The sequence below is a fragment of the Coenobita brevimanus genome, chromosome 12, assembly GCF_032717465.1.
Source record: "Coenobita brevimanus isolate Jiangsu-jjx chromosome 12, ASM3271746v2, whole genome shotgun sequence".
NCBI classification, from domain to species: Eukaryota; Metazoa; Arthropoda; class Malacostraca; order Decapoda; family Coenobitidae; genus Coenobita; species Coenobita brevimanus.
This window is the reverse complement of record NC_136965.1, coordinates 8,540,330-8,566,631: the sequence shown is the minus strand read 5'-3', so window position 1 is coordinate 8,566,631 and position 26,302 is coordinate 8,540,330. Positions and strand designations below refer to the sequence as shown.

Here is a 26,302-nt window from a genome sequence, read left to right as displayed (position 1 = left end):
TGTATTAGGGATATTTGTAGGTTGTCGTAAATTAATTAGTCAATCTTCTCATCACATTATATTTATCAAACTAATCTTGCAGGTAACATTTTGAAATCACTTTATTCATCATTCATGATAGTTCACACACAGAGAGCATGAATGAATTTACGTATTCCTTTGCTTATTTATTTAATCATTTATTTGTTGGTTTATTTATTTACCTTACTATTTATTGATTAATTTGTTTATTTCATTCATTTTTTATTTTTTATTTTTATTTTTATTTATTTAGATTTATTTCATTTGCTCCAATATCTTCCTAAATTGGTCCCTAGGGACAATGTTCATTAAACCATTCAATAGGGAGATCAGTCAGGAGTGTGCCGGCATCACACGTCGTTTCACTGTGGATCTTGTTCAGCAGTGTGTCTGAGTTCAGCACCAGCCAGTACACGTCACAGCCGCACGTCAGCGGGTTGCCTATGGTTGTCAGGACAGGAGAAAATACAAGTAGCACATTAACCCATAATTTTTTGTCGATTGCCTATTTATCTATTCATTACTTAATCTTAAACTAAATATCAAAAAATCTACCTAAGCCCCTCCTTCCATTCCACCTAAATCCACCTTACACCCCACCAAATCCCCCGTCTCAACTTACCCTTAATCCTCCCTTTCATCCTAATTTCCACCCACTCTTACTTGTTCATTGTATGTAAATAATTAGTTCATTGATATAAAACAAACAGTGCGAAGGGAAAACCATTTTATATCTGACACTTATTTAAGAAATAATCCTTTGGAAAAAAGTGTTTGATCTTTCTGAAGGTAACTAACTACATATTACAACTGATGTCCCACAACTGATTTATTGATAAAATAATTGAGGGGCTGTCTACACTGTCTTAGGCCTACGCTTGAAAGTACATCGGTTATTTCCAAACGACATAAGTCTTAGTGAGAAAAAAGAAATGAGGTCAAATATAAGCATGGCAGTATCCCTACTGGAAGGAAGCAACACAGGAGAAACTGACTAGATGTATGATACTGAAGGCTAAAGCATTTAATTACATAATGTACTTCGGCAACGTGTTTGAACTGTTACAGTACTTAAACAACAATTCCGGACGGTTACCATGAACCTGTCCGCTCTGTAGCATAAGGGTTAGAGTACTGGTGCGGTCAGCTGGTGCCACCTAGATCAGGTGCCAATTTAATCTTCATAGATTGGTTGATAAAATGAGTGCCTACGGCACCGCATAGGGTAGGTAACTGTGGCAGCATAAAGCAGATAATATACGGGTCTTACATCGAAGGATAAATGGCGAATAACCCACCACAGGCTCAAAGGTCTAAGTCACGGAGATTAACTGAGTGCCTCATGTTACCTTTCCTCACTTTTACTTACCTATATTATTATCCGTGTTACTTGTATGGATATCAGGTACAATATAAAGCAAACAGCAGAGCAAAGTAGGACAAGGTCATATTACCAACGTCCTCAATTTCCACTGCCACTGCAATAGTCCTCATTCCAATCATTACCATTATTCCCATCCATGATCACCGTCCTCGTCACCACAATCGTCACTTGTAGCTATTACAGTCACTACAGTCCTCTGTCATCATCCCTCAGCACCATGCATTGTCTTTCACCACCACATTCACCACTGCAGTTATCGATACACCTATAACAACGGTTAATGCCACTTCCTTTTCATAACCGCAAATATCACAATAGTTCACCATCACAACCACCCCATTAACACTACCATACCAGCACACTCGACCACCTCCACCACCACACCGTCACCATCACCACATCTTCACCACCAGGACACCCTCACCACCACCAAATCCTCACCACAACCACACTTTCACAGCCAACACACCCTCACCACCACCATACTTACCACCACTACCACACCCTTTCTACCACCACACTCTCACCACCACCACACCCTCACCACCACCACACCCTCACCACCACCACACCCTCACCACCACCACACCCTCACCACCACCACACCCTCACCACCACCAAGACACCCTCACCACTTACACAGACTCACCTCCACCACGCCTTTCCCACCAACACACCCTCACCACCACCAACACACCCTCACCACCACCAACACACCCTACCACTTACACAGACTCACCTCCACCACGCCTTTCCCACCAACACACCCTCACCTCCACCACCACATCCTCACCACCACGAACACACCTTCATCACCACCACACCCTCACCAATAACACCCTCACCACCACCATACCCTCACCACCAACACACCCTCACCACCACCAACACATCTTCACCATCACCACAACCTCACCACCACAACTACATCCTCACCACCACCACCACCACACCCTCGCCACCATCACACCTTCACTACTACCACACCCTCACCACCAATACACCCTTACCACCAACACACCCTCGTCATCAACACACCTTCGCCACCACCAAATCCTCACCACAATCACCCTTTCACCACCAGCATACCCTCACCACCACTACCACACCCTCACCACCATCATACCCTCACCATCACCATACCTGCACCGCTACCACACCCTCACTACCACCACACTCTCACAACCACCACACCCTCACCACCACCACGGCTTCACCACCACCACACCCTCACCACCAACAACACATCCTCACTACCTCCACAGCCTCACCTCCACCACGCCTTTCCCACCAATACATCCTCACCTCCACCACCACACCCTCACCACCACCAACACACCTTCACCACCATAACCCCCTCACCAAGAACACCCCCACTACCACAATACCGTCACCACCAACACACCTTCACTATCACCACACCCTCACCACCAATACACTCTCACAACCACCACCACACCCTCACCACCACCAACATACCCTCATCACGAACACTACACCTTCACCACCACACCTCCACCACCACACTCTCACCACCACCAACACTCCCTCACCACCAACATACCTTCACCATCACCAACACACCCTCACCATCACCACCACACCCTCACCACCACCAACACACCCTCACCACCACCACACCCTCACCACCACTTACACAGCCTCACCTCCACCACGCATTTCCCACCAACACACCCTCACCTCCACCACCACATCCTCACCATCACGAACACACCACTACCACCACACCCTCACCAAGAACACCCTCACCACCACCATACCCTCACTACCAACACACCCTCACCACTACCAACACACCTTCACAATCACCACACCCTCACCACCACAACTACATCCTCACCACCACACCCTCCCCACCACCACACCCTCACCACCAATACACCCTCACCACCAACACACCCTCGTCATCAACACACCCTCGCCACCACCAAATCCACACCACAATCACCCTTTCACCACCAGCATACCCTCACCACCACTACCACACCCTCACCACCATCACACCATCACCATCACCATACCTGCACCACTACCACACCCTCAATACCACCACACTCTCACAACCACCACACCCTCACCACCACCACGGCTTCACCATCACCACACCCTCACCACCACCACACCCTACCACCACCATACTTACACCACTGCCACACCCTCACTACCACCACACTCTCACAACCACCACACCTTCACAACCAGCACGGCTTCACCACCACCACACCCTTACCACCACCAACACATTCTCACCACCTCCACAGCCTCACCTTCACCACGCCTTTCCCACCAACACACCCTCACCTCCACCACCACAGCCTCATCACCACCAACACACCTTCACCACCACCACACCCTCACCACCACCAACATACCCTCATCACGAACACTACACCTTCACCACCACACACCTCCATCACCACCACCACACCCTCACCACCAGCAAAAACACTCTTACCACCAACACACCGTCACCATTACCAACACACCCTCACGACCAACATGCCCTCTCCACCACCACTACACCCGACCACCTCCACATCCTCACCACCACCATACCCTCACCACCAGTAGACCCTCACCACCACCACCACCACACCATTACCATCATCAACAAACCCTCACCACGAACACTACACCTTCACCACCACACACCTCCATCAAAACACCCTCACCACCACCAACACACCCTCACCACAAGCACACCCTCACAACGGACATGCCCTCTCCACCACCACTCACCATCATCATACTCTCACCAATAACGCCCTTACCACCACCACACCCTCACCACCAGCACACCTTCACCATCGCCACACCCTTACCACCAACACACCCTCACCACCACCACTACACCCTAGCCATCACCACACTCTAACTACCATCACCATCCCCTCATCACCACCACGCCCTCACCACCAATACACCCACACCACCACCACACCCTCACCACCACCACACCCTCACCACCACCACACCCTCACCACCACCACACCCTCACCACCATCAAACTCTCACCACCACCACTACACCCTAGCCATCACCACACTCTAACTACCATCACCATCCCCTCATCACCACCACGCCCTCACGACCAACACACCCTAACCACCACCACACCCTCACCATTAACACACCCTCATCACACTACACCCTCACCCCCTATACCCTCACCACCACAACTACATCCTCATCACCACCACACCCAAGCAGCCATCACCACACCCTCACCACCAACACACACCAACCACTACCACACCCTCACCATCACCACTATATGCACACCTCCATAACTACATCCTCACCACCACCACATCCACATCACCACCACCACACCCTCACCACCACTACACCCCCACCTCCTGCACCACCAGTTTATACAGTACCTCTAAGATCGATAGCGTCGTCATTATTGACTTGATCAAGGAGTCCTTCCCAGTTGTCTCGAGACAGGAGAGTGATCTCGTTGCTCCTCAGGCTCACTCGGGCTGTGGGGTCCAGGGCTTCGCACAGAGAGCAGAGGAAAAGGAGTTATTTTTTTCTTATCTATTTATTTGTTTACTTGCATATTAATTAATTAATATACATATTTATTTATATAGCTATCATTTCTGAATAAAACTGAGTGCTTTAATGCGAAGAAGGACCAGGACTCTAAAGTGACAAACGTGTTCAGTCAAAGATTAAAAAAAAAAAAAAATTAACATTGATTTATCCAGGCTATTTTAGTCAAAAGGAATAATGTGACAGGAAAGACTAAATGTTGATCAGTAGTATATAGCACTGTTACTTTCCTTGTCCATTGCAATGAGGCTCACTGGACAAAATGTACTGTGGGTCACAAAAGTATCGGTGCACAGGGGGTCCGATGCCTACCGAAAACATTCGATCAACTGCTGACATTACCAACGTCTCATTGTATATGAACAATGTCTCTATATTTATACGTAATAATATTTGCTTTATATTTGCAAGAGGATATTGCTAGTTGGCCACATATGACACCTCCCGACATCAGGGTTGCCAACATTTGGTAAGTCGGACAATAATAATTCAGCGGCCATCGTTCTGTGGTCCCAAATATTTCACGCATATTGTGTACCGATACTTCTGTGACCCATAGTACATACTTACGTTGTTTTTCTTCTGGCTACAGAACCTATATTTTAATTTTGTATTAATCCGCCTCTGGGCATCGATTTGACAGTCTTTTTTCAAAGGCCCGTCTGTCCTCCTACATCCCACACACGTTTAGGTTTTACACTTCAGCGCTAACATCCAGCGCATTAAATGAGCACATGCTAGGGCTGTCTCATTCTGGGCTAATGTAATGGTATTACGGGGATGTTTCCATTAAATAGCACTCCGTTCCCCTCCAGTATTCACTGCACAACAAAACATGAAGACATCTAGCTGTCTCCAAAACTTGTATCTTGCTTACAAACTTATAGTCTCCTTTTGTTGGTGTTACCTTTTCTTTCTTTCTTTCCCTCCCCCCCTCTTTTTTTTTTTTTTTTTTTTTTTAATAACGTGCTCAAATTAAGAACATAGACCAAAATGTATATTCATCACTGAAAAGTTTGGAACTGTTAATTTACAATATCAGAATTAGACATAGGGATGCGAATAGGGAGGAGCTGCGTAAAATTCTTGACGCGATTTCCGCTGGAAGTGCCAACGGTTTTCCAAGAGTGTTTAGGTTTTCGGCTTTTCAACGACATTCCTTCGGTACTGATATATATATATACAATTCCTTTATGACAGCATGTACTTAACAAACAAGACAGTGTTGGATGATTAATGAATAAAGTTTTATGAATCATAAGACAATACAGTAGTCAGGATCATTTCTCCTAAATGCCTTGATAGCACAACGAACTATCTGTTCTCACAAGAGATGTTTCCTAATTCTGTTCATGTACCAGACTTTGACTGTTGACAAGACTCTCCGTTCACTGAGGTCTATAATTATGTACCCGCAGGTACAGTAGACAGTTGGTGCTTTCTCTGCTGGCATGGAGTTAATGTGCATTTCCACTGACTCACATTACACCAATCGCATACTCTTTGCCCAACAAGTACCTTATCATTTCAACCTTATTTGTTGTTTTTGTTAAACCCTAGTCTCTGTCCGAGCAGACCAGTCGAACGCAGGTAGGATATTGCCCCTAAGGTATCGTCCTATTGGTTTCCCATACCGTCGATGTTGTGTCTGCGCCTAAGTGTGGCATGTGCTGTGCAGTGCCCCATTATGTAGGTTATATTGTGCAGGCGTATTCTGCGAGCGGGGCACGTGTCATCTGAGATTGCACCCAAGCCAAATCTATGCTAGTAGTTGAGGAGGGCTGGGTGGTGTCTTGATCAAAGCCTGGCTGGGTGAACTCTAGCAGATCTGTTTAAGGACACTTCTGACGGATAGATGTTGTGATGAGGGGAGAGGGGAGGTTGTAATATAGCGATCTGATTAAAGTGTTGTATTGTTCTGTGCGTGAAATGGGTATAAGTATGTAAATGAGTATGTAGATGGAATGTCTGGAGTTAGGATATTGCTGAAATGGGTGTGGTGATATGAAGCCACTGAATGTGCAGTGAGGTTGAATGGTGAAGAAATGGATCTGTGAGTGCATTAAGTACTTGGGTAGTGTGATGAGTAAGGATGGAAGTTCAGAGGATGAAGTGCTTGAAAGGGAAAGGTTACTGATTATTTGAAAGCAGTGATAAGAAATAGAGAAGTGACCATGGAAGTAAAAAAGTCGATGCATGATAGTATTCTGATACTAATTCAGACGTACGGAAGTGAAGCTTGGACCTTGTTAGAAGGACACAAGTCCAGACTGATAGCTGTGGAAATGTGTTATCTGAGAGAAGCATGTAGAGTTACATGGGGAGACAGACTGGCAAATAAGGATATGAAAGAGCATTGTAGTGTGGATGTGGATGTGATCGAAAGCGTCAGGACAAATACACTGAGGTGGTTTGGCCATGTGGAGAGGATGGAGAGCGGGAAACTAAAGAGAAGAGTGTATGTGAGTGAGGTGGAGGGGGGGAGAGGGAGGGGGAGGCCAAGGATGAGATGGAGAGATGGAGTGGAGAGGTATATGAGAGAGGATGAGTGTGAGGTGAGGGGAGAGCAGTGAAATGGAGGGGGACAGGGCGATATGGAAGCGAATTGTTTTGGGTCACCCCTCACGGGATTAAGGCGTCTAGTAATAGATAGATAGAGTTTTTTTTGTTTATGGTTTTGTTGGAAGACTTTATCATGTAATGATATCGGTGTTTTCTTGTACCACAGACTGCTACATAGAATTATGTGCCTCTCATACAACGAAATATGATCTGACAGGGAGAGCTTTTGTTTCATGGTATATGTGAGATGTGCAGTGGTTTTGATGCATGCAGTAATGATGAGTAGGGATTTGTTTTGTATGCTTTGCAAGGTGTTTTGTTGATTCATAAATAGGATGAGGCCCATCCAAGAAAGGCACTGGACATAACTGATCTAATATATTATTTGTTGAGAAGGAAGAGTGTTTCTTTTTGTTGCCTAAAGTGAGTCCCTGTAAGTGCCCTTAAGTGCGTTGAGTCCGGAGTGCACTGGCTTTTTATGTCTATGCTGTGAAGTGTCATTGTTATGCTGTTGTGATGTACATATCAGGCAACGTTTGTGGACATTTAAGATGGAGGAATTCCATGCATGTATAAACTGCAGAGTTTAGGTGAAAGAACAGAACCCTGTGGAAATCCACTGGGGAAGCTTCGTGTTCGTGAAGGCTTGACCTGGAGTGCAGCATGTGCTTGTCTACCAGATAAGCAGTTGCCAAGCCTGCGTTTGGTGTTCTCTTAATTTGAATTATAGGTTTAAGTGATTAGTTTGCACTGGGGTTTGGCATCTTAGAATTTTACTAATTTTAGTTGTAGAAGAAGTGCATGTTGTGCAAGTCTTACGGAGTTGGTGCCATCAGATGTGTGTTGTTTGAGGTTGGTAAGTAAGGTGACTGTGGAATGGAGTGTTCTAAAGCCATGTTCTGAAAGAGCATGGGGGATATGAGGTGAAACTTTGTCAATAATCACACGTTCATTTATCTTGGATAGTGTGCTGTATAGTGCTGTGGATCTGAAAGATAAAGGATCTGATGGATCATTGTTTGGTTTAAGTATAGTGATGATTGTTCCATGTCTTCAAATATTGGGAATGTTGCAGTGTATGTATGAGTAGTCGCTGATGCTTGTGCGAGCCTGGATGACTTGTGGTCCGAAATGTTTCAGGTATAGGTTGCTAATGCAATCCAGCCCTGTGCTTGTGTAGTTCATTGTTTCTTGATAATATTACGGGTCTGTTTTGGAATAAAAGAATTCCACCGTATATTCTGCCTAAGCAGAAAAGATTGTTTTCCGGGCTCAGTACATCTTGGTGTAAGGTGATATGTATGCGAAATGATTCACGATTATGTTTTTTTTTTATTTTTTTTTGTGAGGAAGAAGCAACCAAAGGCAACGAGCCCGCAAAACTTTTCCTTCCAAGAGAAAAACAAAATGCAAGAGAGAGCCAAATTCAAGATCCTATCATTTCGAGATGCGTGGACACACTGCGTTTGAAAGACTGGAAATCATAGGAAGCAGGAAATACAGACAGAGGGAGACAGTTCCAGAGTTGACCTGTTGCATAAATGAAGGACTGGGAGTAACATTTAACTCTTGCTTTAGAGAGTTCAATAGAAAAGGGATGAGAGTTTGTTGCTAGAAGGGTGCTACGCACCCGTTGTAGAGGTGGAGGAATGCATGCAAACAGTTCAGAGGAGCAGTGACTACTGAAGTAACGATAGAAAAGAGATATAGATGCAACAGTGCAGCAAAGAGACAGGTTGAAGGAGTCAGTAAAAGGTGGAGAGTTAATGAAACGAAAAGCCTTTGACTCCACCCTATTGAGAAGAGCTGTATGTGGGGAGCCTCCCCACACATTAGAGTTGTACTCCACGCAGGTGCGGATAAAACCCATGTATAGAGTCAACACCTGTGCAGGGGTAAAAAAGGAATGGAGTGGGCTTAGCACACCCAATCTCTTGGAAGCAGATTTTACAAGAGATGTAATATGATCTTTCAAAGATAAGTTCCGAGTAAATGAAACCCCAAGCATGTTCAAGGATGATGCAGGATTAGGGTGAATATTATTAAACATTAGTGGGTACACCTGTGGAAGATTTTGTCGGGTTGATAGGTGCAAAAACTGAGTGTTTGATGCATTAAAAACAACCAGATTATTTTTACCCGAGTTAGAGATTCGAGCCAAGTCAGAAATTAGGTGTGCCATAGCCTCATCCCTTGTTTGTTGAGGTAACTGCTGAGATGGACGTTGCGGGAATCGAATGGAAAGGTTAAGGGTGGAGTCATCAGCGTATATGAGTGGATAGGGTTAGCTGTACAGCTTAGAAGGTCACTGATGAACAAAAGGAAGAGAGTTGGTGATAGGACAGAGCCCTGAGGAACACCACTGTTAATAGATCTAGGAGAAGAACGATGGCTGTCTACAACAGCGGCTATAGAACGACCAGAAAGGAAGCTAGAGATGAAGGCACAGATAGAAGGATAGAAGTCGTAATTGGGCAATTTGGAAATTAAAGATTTATGCCAGACTCGATCGAAAACCTTTGAGATGTCAAGTGCAATGGCAAAGCTTTCGCCAAAGTCCCGAAAGGAGGATGACCAGGAGTCTGAAAGGTAGGTGAGATAATCGCCAGTGGAGCGTCCCTGACAGAACCCATACTGACGATCAGAAAGAAGGTTGTGATAGGAAAGATGCTTTAAAATTTTTCTTTTAAGAACAGACTCGAAAACTTTTGAAATACAGGATGTTAAAGCAATTGGACGATAGTTTGAGGGTTGGGAATGGTCACCCTTCTTTGGGACCGGCTGAATGAGAGCAAACTTCCAGCAAGAAGGAAAGGTACAAGTTGACAGACAAAGGTAAAAGAGTTTGCCTAGGCAGGGTGTAAGCACTGAAGCACAGTTCTTTATAACAACAGGAGGGACTCCATCACCCATATGCCTTGTTAGTACTGAGGCCAGCAATGGCAGAATATACATCAGCTGAAGAAATTTTAATGTCAGCCATGAGGAAGTCAGAGGGGGAAAGTGATGGAGGAACAGCACCAGAATCGTCTAATTTGGAATTGGACGAGAAAGTCTGAGCAAAGAGATCTGCTTTATCAGTAGAAGATATAGCTACAGAGCCATCGGAGTTTAAAATAGTTGGGAAGGATGATGAGGTAAAGTTGTTAAAAAGGTTTTTGGCAAAGTGCCAGAAGGAGCGGGAAGAATTCGAGTTAGAGAGTTGAGAGCATTTAGTACGGATGAAATTATTTTTAGCAGAGCAAAGAACAGACTTAACATGATTCTGGGCAGAAACATAAAAAAGATGTGATTCAAGGGTGGGTTGGCTCTGGTACCTTTTATAGGCCCTCTCCTTGTTGCGGATAGCATTAGAAGAAGTGTGATTAAACCAAGGCTTTCGTGCATTAGTCAAATGATACAAGAAAGGAGTGTATGCTTCCATGCCAGCGAGAATAATCTCCGTAATGCACAAAGCACACCCAGATGGCTCCCGGCCATGGCAGCAATAATCATTCCAGGAAAATCAAAGAAGTACTGCCTGAGGGCCTCCCAATCTGCGGATCCAAAGTGCCACAGACGACGTTTCTTTGTAGGGTCCGCAGGCTGTACTGGAGGAATAGGACAGGTTAAAGTGATAAGGTTGTGATCGGAGGAGCCCAACGGAGAGAAAAAATTAACAGTGTAAGCAGATGGATTAGTTGTAAGGAAGAGGTCAAGTATGTTGGAGCTCTCTGCAAGGTGGTCAGGGATACAGGTAGGGTGCTGTACAAGCTGCTCTAGGTCATTAAGGGTAGAAAAGGTGTAGGCTTGTTCACCAGGTGGATCACTGAAAGGAGAGGAGAGCCAAAGGTGGCGGTGAACACTGAAATCTCCTAGAATGGGGATTTCAGAGAAAGGAGAAATGGATAGAATGTGTTCCATCGTAGAAGTAAGATAGTCAAAGAATTTTTTATAGTCAGAAGAATTAGGAGATAAGTAAACAGCACAGATATATTTAGTCAGAGAATGACATGAAAGCCGAAGCCAGAGTGTAGAGAATTCAGAAAAATCGAGTTCAGGAACACGAGAGCAAGATAAGTTTTTGCGTATATATACTGTACACAACAGCCACCTTTGGCTTTGAAATGAGTACAGTATAGAGAAAGTACGAGGATACAGAAAAGGGTCTGCTGTCAGTTGCCTCAGACAGCTGAGTCTCAGTTAGAAAAAGAAGGTGAGGTTTAGAGAAGGAGAGGTGGTGATGAACAGAGCGAAAGTTAGAGGAAAGGCCACGAATGTTGCAGAAATGAAGAAGAAAAGAGTTGGACAGTGGTTCCAGGCATCATGAGTCGTCACCGGGAGAGGGGCAGAAGGTTGTTCTTTGTAAGAAGTGATATGTTCGATGTTGGAGGTGAAGGCACCGTGGGTTTGGGAGGTGTTTGTTTGTGACTTAGTGATGCTTTTAAGTGTTTTATAGAGCCGAAAGTGGTCCGTAGAATCATTGAGTGATGTTACATAGATTTTCCAATTCTTTGTTCTGTTTGTTTAAATTTTGTTGTATATTTCGTTGTTTCGTCGAGCAGGGCAGTACTCCCAAGGTGGATGGAAAGCTGATGACAGGGAGAGCTGGAGCTCCCGTTTCATCTGCCCTCGGGACTCGGTCCCGACCATCCCCCTTTGCTGAACGTTTTCAGTGTCTCAGTAACACAGAGAGTAGACCAGCATGCTCTCCAATACAAGTTTCTCCAACTATCAACACCAAACTATATGCACAATACACACCACACTTCCTTTCCAAAAATTTCAAAAAAATGGCGTCAAATAGCGTAGCCTCGGAGTCCCTAGGGAGGGGAACCATAAATGCCCCCACCTTCAGCCCCTCTCACGGTGACAACTCAAGGTGCCTGGAACCACTGTCTGACTCTCTTCTTCTTCATTTCTGCAAAATTCGTGGCCTTTCCTCTACCTTTCGCTCTGTTCATCACCACCTCTCCTTCTCTAAACCTCACCTTCTTTTCCTGAGACCCAGCTGTCTGAGGCAACTGACAGCAAACCCTTTTCTGTATCCTCCTACTTTCTCTATACTCATTTCAAAGCCAAAGGTGGCTGTTGTGTATATATACACAACAACTTATCTTGCTCTCATGTTCCTGAACTCGATTCTTCTGAATTCTCTACACTCTGGCTTCGGCTTTCCTGTCATTCTCTGACTAAATATATCTGTGCTGTTTACTTATCTCCTAATTCTACTATCAAAAATTCTTTGACTATCTAACGTCTACGATGGAACACATTCTATCCATTTCTCCTTTCTCTGAAATCTCCATTGTAGGAGATTTCAATGTTCACCACCACCTTTGGCTCTGCTCTCCTTTCAGTGATCCACCTGGTGAACAAGCCTACACCTTTTCTATCCTTAATGGCCTAGAGCAGCTTGTACAGCACCCTACCCGTATCCCTGACCGCTTGGAGAGAGCGCCAACATACTTGATCTCTTCCTTACAACTAATCCTTCTGCTTACACTGTTAATCTTTTCTCTCCGTTGGGCTCCTCCGATCACAACCTTATCACTTTAACCTGTCCTATCGCTCCGGTGCAGCCTGCGGACCCTCCAAAAAAACGTCGTCTCTGGCACTTTGGAGCTGCGGATTGGGAGGTCCTCAGGCAGTACTTCTTTGATTTTCCCTGAAATAATTATTGCTTCCATGGCCACGAGCCATCTGGGTGTGCCTTGTGGATTACGGAGGTTATTCTCTCAGGCATGGAAGCATACATTCCTTTCTCATATCCTTTGACTAATGCACGAAAGCCTTGGTTTAATCACGCTTGTTCTAATGTTGTTCGCAACAAGGAGAGGGCCTATAAAAGGTACCAGAGCCAACCCACCCCTGAATCACATCTTTTTTATGTTTCTGCCCAGAATCATGTTAAGTCTGTTCTTTGCCCTGCTAAAAATAATTTCATCCGTACTAAATGCTCTCAATTCTCTAACTCGAACTCTTCTCGCTCCTTCTGGCACCTTGCCAAAAACCTTTGTAACAACTTTACCTCATCATCCTTCCCTCCTCTTTTCTACTCTGATGGTTCTGTAGCTATTTCTTCTACTGATAAAGCAGATCTCTTCGCTCAGACTTTCTCCTCCAATTGCACATTAGACGATTCCGGTGCCGTTCCTCCATCACTTTCTCCCTCTGACTTCCTCGTGGCTAACATTAAAATTTCTTCAGCTGATGTATTTTCTGCCATTGCTGGCCTCAGTACTAATAAGACTTATGGGCCTGATGGAGTCCCTCCTGTTGTTCTCAAGAACTGTGCTTCTGTGCTTACACCCTGCCTATGCCAACTCTTTCGCCTTTGTGTGTCAACTTGTACCTTTCCTTCTTGCTGGAAGTTTGCTCTCATTCAGCCGGTCCCAAAGAAGGGTGACCATTCCCAACCCTCTAACTATCGTCCAATTGCTTTAACATCCTGTGTCTCAAAAGTTTTTGAGTCTATTCTTAATAGAAAAATTTTAAAGCATCTTTCCTATCACAACCTTCTTTCTGATCGTCAGTATGGGTTCCGTCAGGGACGCTCCACAGGCGATCTTCTCACCTACCTTTCAGACTCCTGGTCATCCTCCTTTCGGGACTTTGGCGAAAGCTTTGCCATTGCACTTGACATCTCAAAGGTTTTCGATCGAGTCTGGCATAAATCTTTAATTTCCAAACTACCCTCTTACGGTTTCTATCCTTCTATCTGTGCCTTCATCTCTAGCTTCCTTTCTGGTCGTTCTATAGCAGCTGTTGTAGACGGCCATCGTTCTTCTCCTAGATCTATTAACAGTGGTGTTCCTCAGGGCTCTGTCCTATCACCAACTCTCTTCCTTTTATTCATCAATGACCTTCTAAGCTGTACATCTAACCCTATCCACTCATATACGCTGATGACTCCACCCTTAACCTTTCCATTCGATTCCCGCAACGTCCATCTCAGCAGTTACTTCAACAGGCAAGGGATGAGGCTATGGCACACCTAATGTCTGACTTGGTTCGTATCTCTGACTGGGGTAAAAATAATCTTGTTGTTTTTAATGCATCAAAGACGGTTTTTGCACCTATCAACCTGACAAAATCTTCCACAGGTATACCCACTTATGTTTAATAATACTCAACTTAATCCTGGATCATCGTTGAACATGCTTGGGGTTTCATTTGCTCGGGACTTGTCTTGGAAAGATCATATTATATCTCTTGTAAAATCTGCTTCCAAAAGATTGGGTGTGCTAAGCCAACTCCGTTCCTTCTTTGCCCCTGCACAATTGTTAACTCTATACAGGGGTTTTATCCGCCCCTGTGTGGAGTACAACTCTCATCTGTGGGGAGGCTCCCCACATACAGCTCTTCTCAATAGGGTGGAGTCAAAGGCTTTTCGTCTCATTAACTCTCCCCCTCTTACTGACTCCCTTCAACCTCTGTCTCTTTGCCGCAATGTTGCATCTTTATCTCTTTTCTATCGCTACTTCAATGGTCACTGTTCTTCTGAACTGTCTGCATGCATTCCTCCACCTCTACGACGGCCGCGTAGCACCCGTCTATCAGCAAACTCTCACCCCTTTTCTGTCCAACTCTCTAATGCAAGAGTTGACCGTTACTCCCAGTCCTTCATTTATGTAACAGGTCAACTCTGGAACTGTCTCCCTCTGTCTCTATTTCCTGCTTCCTATGATCTCCAGTCTTTCAATCGCAGTGTGTCAAGGCATCTTGAAATGAATGGATCTTGAATTTGGCTCTCTCTTGTATTTTGTTTTTCTCTTGGAAGGAACAGTTTTGCAGGCTCATTGCCTTTGGTTCCTTCTTACCCACAAAAAAAAAAAAAAAAAAAACTTGATCCATGTTACTCGCTGTATCATGCGACGCACTACTTACCCAAGAGGTGATCGTGATGTGCTCCTTGCATTTCTTTGCCCGTATACTGTGTATCCATTATAAATCTGGCACACCCCAAGAATGAGTTTGATGCCCAAAATATTCATTTTATGTGGGTCAGGGAGTAGGTAAATAATCAATAGGAAATGAGGAGATGGGAAGATTATGCTGGGGGATGGGGGGGTGTTATAAACAACATATGGGAGTCTTGGGAGAATGGGAGATATCATCACTCCGCCCCAGACTTGTATGGGGAGGAACTGGTTGGGATGGTGGGATGACTGCGAATTCTCTTGTCTGTAGGTTCATCCTGGGGGTCGTATTCTTGATAAGGGTTTCCAATATTTGTAGGCTCCTCGTATCATAAGCGTGCCCGATGACCTGTATTATCTCTTAGAATGTGTACTGCAGCAGTGTCTAGTGTCGGTTGTAAGGGTACCATTCTGCAGGTGCAGTTTTTTCTTCGACTAAGCTTAGTGGTTTAATATCCTGTATATGAAGAGAAGAGGGACTCACAGTCCCCTAGTTTGCAAGTATATTCTTACACAGCATGACCCTCCTATAGGTCCGATGTTTGTCTAGTTGGGCGTTTTTTGAAATGTAGGTCTGTGGTTTTCTTGTTTTATAATAGATAATGAAGTCGAGAGTGTCTTGAGGCCTTTTTGGTTTAACATGTCTTCTGATCAGATGATTCATTATTGTGTGTTCTGTTCTGTATTCAGGATGGATGTGGACTTCGTAAAACACTAAATGAAATTTAACCCCTCCCAAATTATGGTTGAAGAAAAGACCAGGGGCTGGATACTCAAAACGATTAACGTCGCCTTTTGTCCTAAAGGCGCCTTAACACATCGCCTTTTCGTGAAAAGCACAAACTCAAAAGCTCGGCTGGGCGCAGCCACACTAGAAAACATTACTCGTTGGCTCCTTATGGGACCGCCAGGGTCGGAGGAGCCCTAGCGATCAAAAGGCGCCTTTACTGGACAACAACAAGTCGTGGATGATGTGTGTGGTGCTCCTCGCTCGTATTTAGATGAATTAATGCCTCATTACCTTATCTGGATTGGAAAGGTTTGCGTCAAAAGTAGTTACTGGGTAGTGAGATGCCATATTCTTTTAATAATGACATAACTGGGGAATATGTGTGGTATGTGGATGTAGTCAACTCGGCGGTAGAGGCACATGCTGTTGAATGCTGGGTCTTCATCACATTTAGCCATTATACAATTCATGCTGCACCAACATGTGTCTAATGTTACAGTTGTTTGCTCTATGTATATAGGTACTTATATTCAGCAGTATATTAACAATTCAGTGTGTCTGTTGGATCAGTCACTCCTAGCGTAAGCCTAACCCGCCAGCTTCAGCTAGAGGTATGGGCAGTACTTCAGCAAATAGTATTTGGAAATATTCAGTTTTCATCCTAATAGTTACTGATCTGAAGTAAGTCAGGTTGCCTGTTTGCAGGTAAATTTTATATTCCAGCGAATGTGTGGAAAACGTAATGTTATGAAAAGCCTATAGTCAGTTTGTTAAATGGACTTCATTTAACTTTTGTTGGGCTGAGCTCAGTTATACAAGTATAAATGAAGGTTGTAGTTAGACGAGGTTAATATACAATATTATTTAAGAAGGGTTAGGTTAGGTTGGGTAATGTTCGAGTAATGTTAGGTCTTGCTAGTATAGGTTTGTTTAACCCCTAAATGACGGGTGTCCACATATGCTGTCCGACGGTGCTAGGGTCACAAGACGGGTGTCCGCCTATGCGGTCACCCCCCCATCCCTTACCCTGACCCCCCCACCATCCCCCGAACCTCCAGCCCCCAACCCCCCTCGAACCCCCCACCCCCACCCCGTCATCCATCACTCCCCCAGCCCGCCACCCATCATCTCCCCAACCCCCACAATCCCCCACTATATCGCACCCGTCTATTGTGCCTGTCATGAGGGTATGTCATAGCATTCCAATGCCCATCTTTTAGGAATTAAGAAAAGTTCTGACTAGGTTTTCGTAAGCTGGACAGAGCATAATATAAATTAATCTAATCTGATCCAACCTAGTCATATTTAAACGAACCTAGCCTTACTTTAAATGAAAACTAACCAATGTCATCCTGGTATAAAAATCCATTTCACAGATTGACTAGTGAATTCACAAAATTACATTTTCACATATTGCCTGTAACATCATAGGCTGTTTCTTGTTGCTGTGGTTGATAAGTAAGTACTGTGAAGTATGTGGTTAGGAATGAAGATTATGGCAGTCTAACTTTGGTTTGGCTAACACATGTGTTTTTGTATTTGGTCAGTCACCTTTCCCCCATAATATCCCTTGAGCATTAAACCAAATCCTCATTGTGTTCAGGGTATGGCATCTAACCTGGAGGTGCAAAAGCCCACTACAGTAACATGCAGCAGCGGAAAATACATCCACGACGGGTTTCTTTGAATACAGAAGGTTAGATTTTGATAGCCAAGGTTATGATAGGTTAGGTCAGTTTAGGATACTGGTAGGTTATATTAAAGTTTCTTGTCCAAAACTACAAACTTATCTCCTCAGATTTCCTCCTGTCTTATACCAACTGAACTCAGTCCAAACAAAACCAAATTTTTCTAAATCAATTAATATATAAAAGATATAGCTTTATGGGAATATTGTGCATGTGATGAGACATATCTGCTCTTGTAGTTGGGCCTATAAGATACCAGACAAACAAAATCAAGGAAAATTTGGGGTGAAATGGAAATGCAGCAATGCTGGTGTTTCTCCCATCTTAAACAAATTTCTCTCCCTAGGATAGCAGCTGCTGATCCACCAGTAGGTCTAGGAAATGAAATAGCAACTACTACTCTTGCTTAGAGAACAGGAATACCAGCCAGACAAAAACATTGTTATACATACATGTTACAGGGAATTTAACCGGTGATTTCATGAAATCCCCAGGGAATTCGTGAAGTGAGTTAAAATTAGTATGGGCTAATTAAGGTTAGCTTAATTTAGACTATGGTTAGGTTAGGCTAGGACAATTGGGGTTAAGTTTAGGTTAGTTAGGATAACTTAGGATGTCGTCAGGTTAGGCTGGAATAATCGAGGTTAAGTTAAGGTTAGTCAGGTAAAGTTAGGTTAGATTAATATAAAAAGATGCAAAGTTGTTAATCGTTCATCTAAATTGACCTAACGTAACCTAGCCTAATCTAACTTAAACTTAACCTAGATTATCCCAGCCTAACCAAACTGCAGCCTAAATTAACCCAACCTTAATTAACCCATCCTAATTTAAAGTCATTTCACGAATTCCCCAGGGATTTGATGAAGTCACAGGTTACACAAAATCTCCGTAATATATATATATATATATATATATATATATATATATATATATATATAGATAGATAGATAGATAGATAGATAGATAGATATACATAGATAGATATATATATATATAGAGAGAGAGAGAGAGAGAGAGAGAGAGAGAGAGAGAGAGAGAGAGAGAGAGAGAGAGGTTATCTATGCTTTGTGATTGGCACACACTTCCTAAGCGTATTTATATAAAGCTGCTGTGATTGGCTGAGGAATCAAAAGTCGTCTACTAAGGGAGAGTTGCCTTTCGGCGGAAAGGCACACCAAAGGCGCCTTTAGAATTATTTGAGTATGGGAGTCGGGTGTGCCATCAAAGGCGCCTTTGACCTGCCGTACAAAGAGAAGCCTTTCATTAATTGGCGCTGTAGCTAAAGGCTCGTTCTGAGTATCCTGCCCCAAATATACTCATACTGTACTCATGGGAGACTTCAACACAAAAGTTAGCAAATCAAAAATGGATCAGCATGTATAGGAAGATTCGGAGTAGGAGAGAGGAATGACCCAGATGAAATGACGGTAAATTTTGCTGAATGTATAACATGAAAGTAATGAACATATTCTTCCATAAAAAATATGGAGAAATGGACATGGAAAAGCCCAAATGGAGAAACAAAGTGTGTAATCGACTTCATTACAGCAGATAAGAACAACACAATCACTAATGTCACAGTTGACAACAAAGTAAATATAGGAAGTGACCACAGAATGGTAGGTTGCACAGCGAAAATCAATTTCAAAATAAGAAAGAAGCTGATTGAAAATAAAACTTATGCTCAGTTACAATTATGGGAAAACAAAGCAGCCTTTCAGTTACAAAAATAAGAAAGAACAGATTTCAGGCTCAAAGTTATGCTGAGTGTGACACTGATGAGTTGAATGATACACTAACAAAAGTGTTATGAGAATCAGCGGACGTAGTAAGGAAAGCATATACAACCAAACCCAAGATGTATTGAAAAACGAAACTAGAATTCAAGAAAAAAAGAAAGCATATGAAAGTAAAAAGAAAGAAAGATGAAATATAAGCAACGAATTAAATAAACTTATCAACAAGAGACTGAGAGAAGAAAAAAGAAAAAGAAGCATGGATCAGATCAGAGAAACCTCCTAAAATGGAAAAAAGTCTGAAACGAAACCGAAGCAAAATGGCACTAGGAAAGCAACAAAGTATATCACTGAAAAACGAAAATGGGGAAGTCATTAAAATGCAGAAAAGGATGAAAGTTGAAAAAGTCTGCAAAGAACTGTATGCATCAAAGACAATGGTACCAAAAGCTAATTTTTCAGCTGGCACAAGTGAAATACCTGATGTAACATCAGATGTAGTAAACAATTCTTTTAAAAGTATGAAAAAAGGAAAGGACTCAGAAGATGGAATAGTAGCAGAGTCGGGTGCAGGAGTAAGAGTTCAAAACCGACTCATCACTTTATTTGCCCGATGCATGAGAAAGAAGAAACCTCCCAAAACATGGTGGAATGCAATAGTTTTGATCGACAAGAAAGGGACCTGAAAAGATCTTAGTAACTATCGATCCATTAACACATTACCAGTTATTTACAGAGTCTTCACCAAAGTCTTTACGAACAGATTAACAACTAATTTGGAAGGAAACCAACCTCGTGAATAGGCAGGATTCCGAAGCTGGTTTCGACTACTGATCATCTACACTCAATGAATCAGCTAATTGAAAAATACTATTGAATGTAATAGAGTATAATAAACCACTGTGCTTAGGTGTCGATTACGAAAAGGCTTTCGACTCAGTGGAGCACATAGCAATTATAAACTCATTGTGGGAACATGGAGTAAACGAAAACATTGTAAAACTGCCCGAAAACATAATACAAAGAGGGACCTGCTAATGTTAAGTTACATGAGGACTAAGAAAACATTAATAGTAATAAAGATGTGCGTCAGGGAGATACAATTTTACCAAAATTATTTGCAGTATGTTTTGAAAGCATTTTCAGAAAGCAAGACTGGGAGAAAGAAGGAGTCATCACAGATGATGAAAACAAACCATTTAAGATTTGCAGATGAAATTTTCCTAATCTCAGGAGGATCAGAGATTTTACAAAAAATGTTTGATGTCCTAAATAGAGAAAGTCTCAAAGTAGGGCTAAGGTTGAACTGATGTAAAAGCAAAGTGATGTTTTATCCAAAGTTACCTGCCAGTGTGTCCGAAACAAAAGGTATAAAATGAATGTATTATCCCAGCTATGACGTGCGGTTGTGAAACCTGGAAACTGACAAAATCAATGGAAAACAGACTAAGCTAAAACATATAGCAATGGAAAGGCCAATGTTAGGAATATCTTTGAGAGACGGAAAGAGATCAACTTGGGTGAGAAGGCAGACTAAATTGGAATATATCATTGAAGTTATAAAAGAACAGAAATGGAGATGGGTATGTCATGGAGCAGAAATAAGGAATAACCGATGGAACAAGAGGCTGACTGACTGGACTCTAAGAGATTTTAAGTGTTGCAGAAAAAGGCCAGACAGGAGGTCGAGAAATGAAATTGATAAATTTGCAGGCAAAACGAGGCAGAGATTGGCTCACTCAAAGATTTCATGGAGAAGGATGAGAAGGCCTTTGTTCAATAGTGGACATGCAGTGACATAATGAATATGATGATGATGATGAGAGACAGACAGACAGACAGAAAAATATGGGCTGGTTATATTGTGCATTGTATGTCGTTTGGTAAGCAAGAAAATATATACCAGTACCAGCATAAATAACCAGTTACCGTGTCGCCATCAATCAGTAGTGCAGGTGCATCAAACTCACATGTATGAATCATGTGCTGGTTAGGTGTGCAGGGAGGTGGGGACTATGTGCTTGGTCAGATGGAGATTTTGCAACTGCAGAGCGTTGATGATGATATTGGTGGCAGCTATGATGGTGGTGGTGGTCGTAGTGGTGGTTGTGATGACGATGATGATCATGATGGCGGTGGTGGTTGTGTTGATTGTGGTGGTGGTTGTGGTGATAACAATTGTGGTGGTGGTGGTCGTGATGAATATGACGTTGGTGATGATAGTGATGATGGTGGAGGTGGTTGTGGTGATGATGATGATGATGATGATGATAGTGGAGATTTTGATGATGGTGGTGGTTTTTCTAGTCCCTGTCGCTCTTTCCTTTTCCATTTCATTGTGTTATACAGAGGGGGTGGGGGGTGAAAGCCGTTATACGCTTGGTAAGGTGTGCAGGGAGGTGGGGGTATGTGCAAGGTCAGATGGAGGGTTCTAACAGCGTAGCTTTGCCTTTGTTATAATTATGTTAGCGAAACATGTGAAGCGCAGATAGATTTTTACGTGAATTGTTGCCTATTGCTAGTGGTATATGATATCCTCTTGGTTACCCAGTGAAACAGTGAATGTAATCATGACAGAAATCAGAGTAAGATTCACATAAATTGTTAATATTACGGAATGGTAAGCTTAGTTAGTATACAGAAAGTTCACAGACTAATTCAGATTTGTGAATGCTTCTAAGAAACGGAATTCTGCAACGGTATAAAGATAGACAAATAGATACATGGATGGACAGACACACAGATAGGTAAGTAGATATATAGATGGACTGACTGATAGAAAATAGTAATGCAATAGTCTTTGAGAAAGAGAATCATAATAATAGCGTAATGTGTTGGTGATGGGATAGAAACTACATATGGTTCTATATGCAAGGAAAAATTCTTCAAAGACAAACTTTGCGTTGTTGTTCCTTTTCAGAAGGAAGAGAGACAGACAGACAGACAGAGACAAAGGGAGAACGTTTTTCGAGAGGTCTGGGCAAATTGCGATTAATGGATTGGAGGTCATAGGCAGAAGAAAAAAAACTGACTGAGGAAGATAAGTACCAGGATTGTCCTGTTCCGCATATAAATGACTGACAGTAACAACTAATTTTTGCATCATAGAGCTGGACAGAAAAGGGGCAAGTGTGCACTGCCAGACAGGTGCAAAGCGCCGCCAAAATGGAGGGGGATGCCAGCAGTCAGGTCAGAGGAGCAGTAACAACTGAAGTAGCCACAGTACAGAGATGAAGATGCAACAGAGCAGCGGAGAGAGAGAAGTTGAAGAGAGTCAGTAAGAGGAGGAGAGTATATATGACAAAAACCCTTTGACTCCTCTCTGTTTAGAAGAGCTGTGAGTGGGGATCCCTCCACATGTGAGAGTTCTGCAAAGGGGCAAATAAAACCCCTGTGCAAAATCCACAATTGTGCAGGGGTTAACGAAAAACGCATAGTCGGTTGATCGCACCTAATCCCTTGGAAGCAAATTTTACAACAGAGGTAATATGAGCTTTCCATGATAAGTAAAATAAATACCAAGGATGCTAACAGAAGATGAAGGAGTGAGTAGTTAAAGGTTAAAGTATACTTTTGCAGAAGATCGTAGCACTTCGAAAGGTAGGAACTGAGGTTTGCTGTATTAAGAAAGAACACGGTTCCTTTTATCTCAGTCAGAAATAAGAGCCACGTCAGAAATTCCGTGTCATGGCCTCATTCTCTGATCGCAGAATTAACTGCTGTTATGAATGCCGTGTGAAGCAGATGTAGAGGTGAAGGATGGAGTCATCATAATGTGAGTTACATGTGCAAGTCAGATGATCATTGATGAAAAAGAAGACAATAGGTGACAGAACAGAACCCTGAGGAACAACACTATTGATAGCTCAAGAGCAAGAACAGTGACCGTCTACAACATCAGCTATATAACCACCAGAAGGGGAACTAGATACGAAGGCATTGATAGATACCGCATGAGGGCAATTTGGAATATGAAGATTTATGTCAGACTTGTTCGAGAGCCTTTGAGATGTCAGGTCCAATAGCAGAGTTTCTCAAAAGTCCCGAAAGGAGGATGGCCACAATTCGGAAAAATAAATGAGAAGATCGCAGTGGAGCATCCATTGCGGAACCCATACTGGAGATTGGAAAAAAGAGTATGATTAGAAAGGTGCTATATTTACTGCTTTTTAGAACAAGTTCCAGTACTTTAAAAATAAGATTACTATTGCAATTAGTCGAAAATTAGAGGGCTGGAAACGGTTACCATTATTCGGGATATGCTGAAGGACAGCAAATTTCCAGAATGAAGGAAAGGTTCAAAGTGACAGACAAAAGCCATAGATTTTACCAAGGTAGGCTGTCGGCAAAGAAACAGTTCTTGAGAACAGCAGGGATCGCATCAGGTTCGTACGCCATAATAGTACTGAGGAGCTTGTGTGTCTTTGGTGCAGTATGAGAGAGAGAGAGAGAGAGAGAGAGAGAGAGAGAGAGACAGAGACAGACAGACAGACAGACAGACAGACAGAGACAGAAACAGAGATAGATGGACAGAAAGACAGACAGACAGACAGACATATAGAGACAGAGAGAATATATTGAGTATATGAAGAACAGGCACCCAGTGATGTAATGTATGGTGCTATACAGGACCCTGATTTGCAAAAGAGATCTGAGTACAGAGGCTGGAATAGGACTGGAGGAAGGTGTGACAGCGCCAGAATTTATCCGTTTCTGCATGAATTTATTATACGTGCGTTTTTGCAGGACTGTATTGCCTTTACCCTACTGACTCATACATGCAAAGGTTGTAGGTTCAGACTTGATATTTCTGCTATATAAAATTTTGAAAATATACACAAGAGACACATATTGCTGCTGGGAGGCTTTAATGGGTTTACTTATGTGTCTGAAGCCTTGCATGGGCTTGGATATGAAAAGTAACAGTAAAGGTACGTGGTGTGCATAGGGTGGCTACGATAAGAAGTTTAGATTCGTGTAAGATGTGACTTAAGGAGTTCCTGTGGCCAAAGAGTACGATATCGTGCCGAGAGCATGGGTGTGAAGTGACATGAAAAGGCATACGTAAGTGAGACTGAGGGCAGGAGGCGTCCTGGAAACGAAAGACAGTGGATAGATGGATTAAATCAATGTGGAAGTAAGCAGTGTGATATTCGTCGGCAACAACAAACCCACAGTACTCATTCGGAACTTGCAATGATATCGATGTTTAGGCTAATGACCAAAATACTCTCATTGATGGTATTTTATATTAAAAAAAAAAAAAATCAGTCTGGGGATTCGCTCATGCGCATGGCATGATTGTCTCTCGGACAGGAGTGCACTGAAATATATATTTACAATAAAACTAAAACAGAAAGAGAAAGAAATCTCACTCCATGCCTGATGAGGGAGGCGTTACAAGTTTCCTTTCTCACCTTCGGTGCCGAAAGCTGTCGGGTGGATATCGGCGATTTGGTTGTCATCTAGGTTCACTAACACAAGTGGACGTTGCACAGGGTTGATGAAGTCCTCAATTAACTGACCAGAAATCACGTTCTCACTCAGATCCAGAATGGTAAGATACTTATTCTGGAAAACGTTAGGAGGTATTTCATTGAGTCCTTCTGTGCCCAGTTCCATGTTCCTTAGATACAAGTTTTCCAAGCGGGTTGCACTGACGAAAGTGGTCTCTGTCAAAATCAGACCTATGTTGCCGGATAAGTCGAGAGTTACCAGAGTGTCTGACACAATGTTCGGCAGTGTAGTCGCCCTGTTGTTTGCTATGTTGAATTCCCTCAAGACTGTAAATAAATCTAGTGTCTCGAAAGGGAAGACATCTATTTCGTTACTTGATAAGTCAAGCATGGAAAGTGTGCCATGGGAATTAGCTAGCGTTTCCTCCTCGATAGTGCTGATGTAAGTGTTTGATATATAGATTTCCTGATAAGTAGTAGGACCGAACACTCCAGCTGGTAGGCTATTGAGCTGTGGTGCAGCAGCATCAGGCTTGATAGTGAGGGACTTAAAATCCGTAAATGGAAAGTTTGTCCCAGCAAAAGCTTCTCCCAGTTGCTCTGTGCTTGTGGCGTCGGAACAGTCAAGCTCAAGGTTCAGTTCTTCGTCAGCAGTACAGATACAAGGGTATATTTCGGTGTCCACAGGACATGGCCACTCTGACATTTGAGCTTGAGTCGGGACGATGGTAACAATCGCCAGCAGCAGCGTTGCCACGAGTGTTTCCTTCATTGCTGCCTGTCTCTGGTTGGTCTGTCGGGTCTGGAGACTTTTTCTTCCATTTTTATACCCTCGCTGATGCTTCTTATCTGTGATGCACTCCCCTTGAGATTTACCCTTGTTTCATTACTCTATCCATTTCTCTCTTCATAACGTTCTTTATGTTTCATCCTCTCTCCTCTTTCTTCCTGTATTTTCGTTGTACATCAGTCCCATATTACCACCTCTCTCTCTCACATTCCGACCGTTATGTCAGGTATATACGATTTTGTCAATGACTAGCAATATTGCTTGTAAAGTTTAGCCTCTATATTTTGTCAGCATAAAAGAAGCTGCGTTCAGTGACCATTTCAAGTGTGTATAAAAAAAAATGCACTATTTTTATGATACGTAAGAGTTTTTTGTATGAAACTTAAATTAGCGATAATTTGAAACATGAAAGTAGTGGTAGTAATAATAAAATTAATAACTTGGCAACAGTT

The 26,302-nt window shown here is 43.0% G+C and overlaps 1 protein-coding gene across 1 annotated transcript; it reads right to left on the bottom strand.

The window, feature by feature from the left end:
* Positions 1 to 313: 313 nt before the first annotated feature.
* LOC145413985 (oplophorus-luciferin 2-monooxygenase non-catalytic subunit-like) lies at positions 314 to 25,832 on the bottom strand. The gene is made up of 3 exons (XM_080283561.1): positions 25,022 to 25,832; positions 4,810 to 4,911; positions 314 to 462 (listed from the first exon to the last, which is right to left on the bottom strand). Exons 1-3 carry the CDS (start codon positions 25,830 to 25,832, stop codon positions 314 to 316), a joined length of 1,062 nt encoding a protein of 353 aa, XP_080139687.1.
* Positions 25,833 to 26,302: the final 470 nt, after the last annotated feature.

Bases quoted from the DNA above. Each gene is read 5' to 3' on its own strand.
- LOC145413985 (XM_080283561.1), bottom strand. From the start codon at position 25,832: ATGAAGGAAACACTCGTGGCAACGCTGCTGCTGGCGATTGTTACCATC. The intron at 4,912-25,021 runs GTGAGAAAGGAA...TGGACCCCACAG, and splicing joins GACAGCTTTCGGCACCGAAG to CCCGAGTGAGCCTGAGGAGC. The intron at 463-4,809 runs GTACTGTATAAA...TGACAACCATAG, and splicing joins CGACGCTATCGATCTTAGAG to GCAACCCGCTGACGTGCGGC.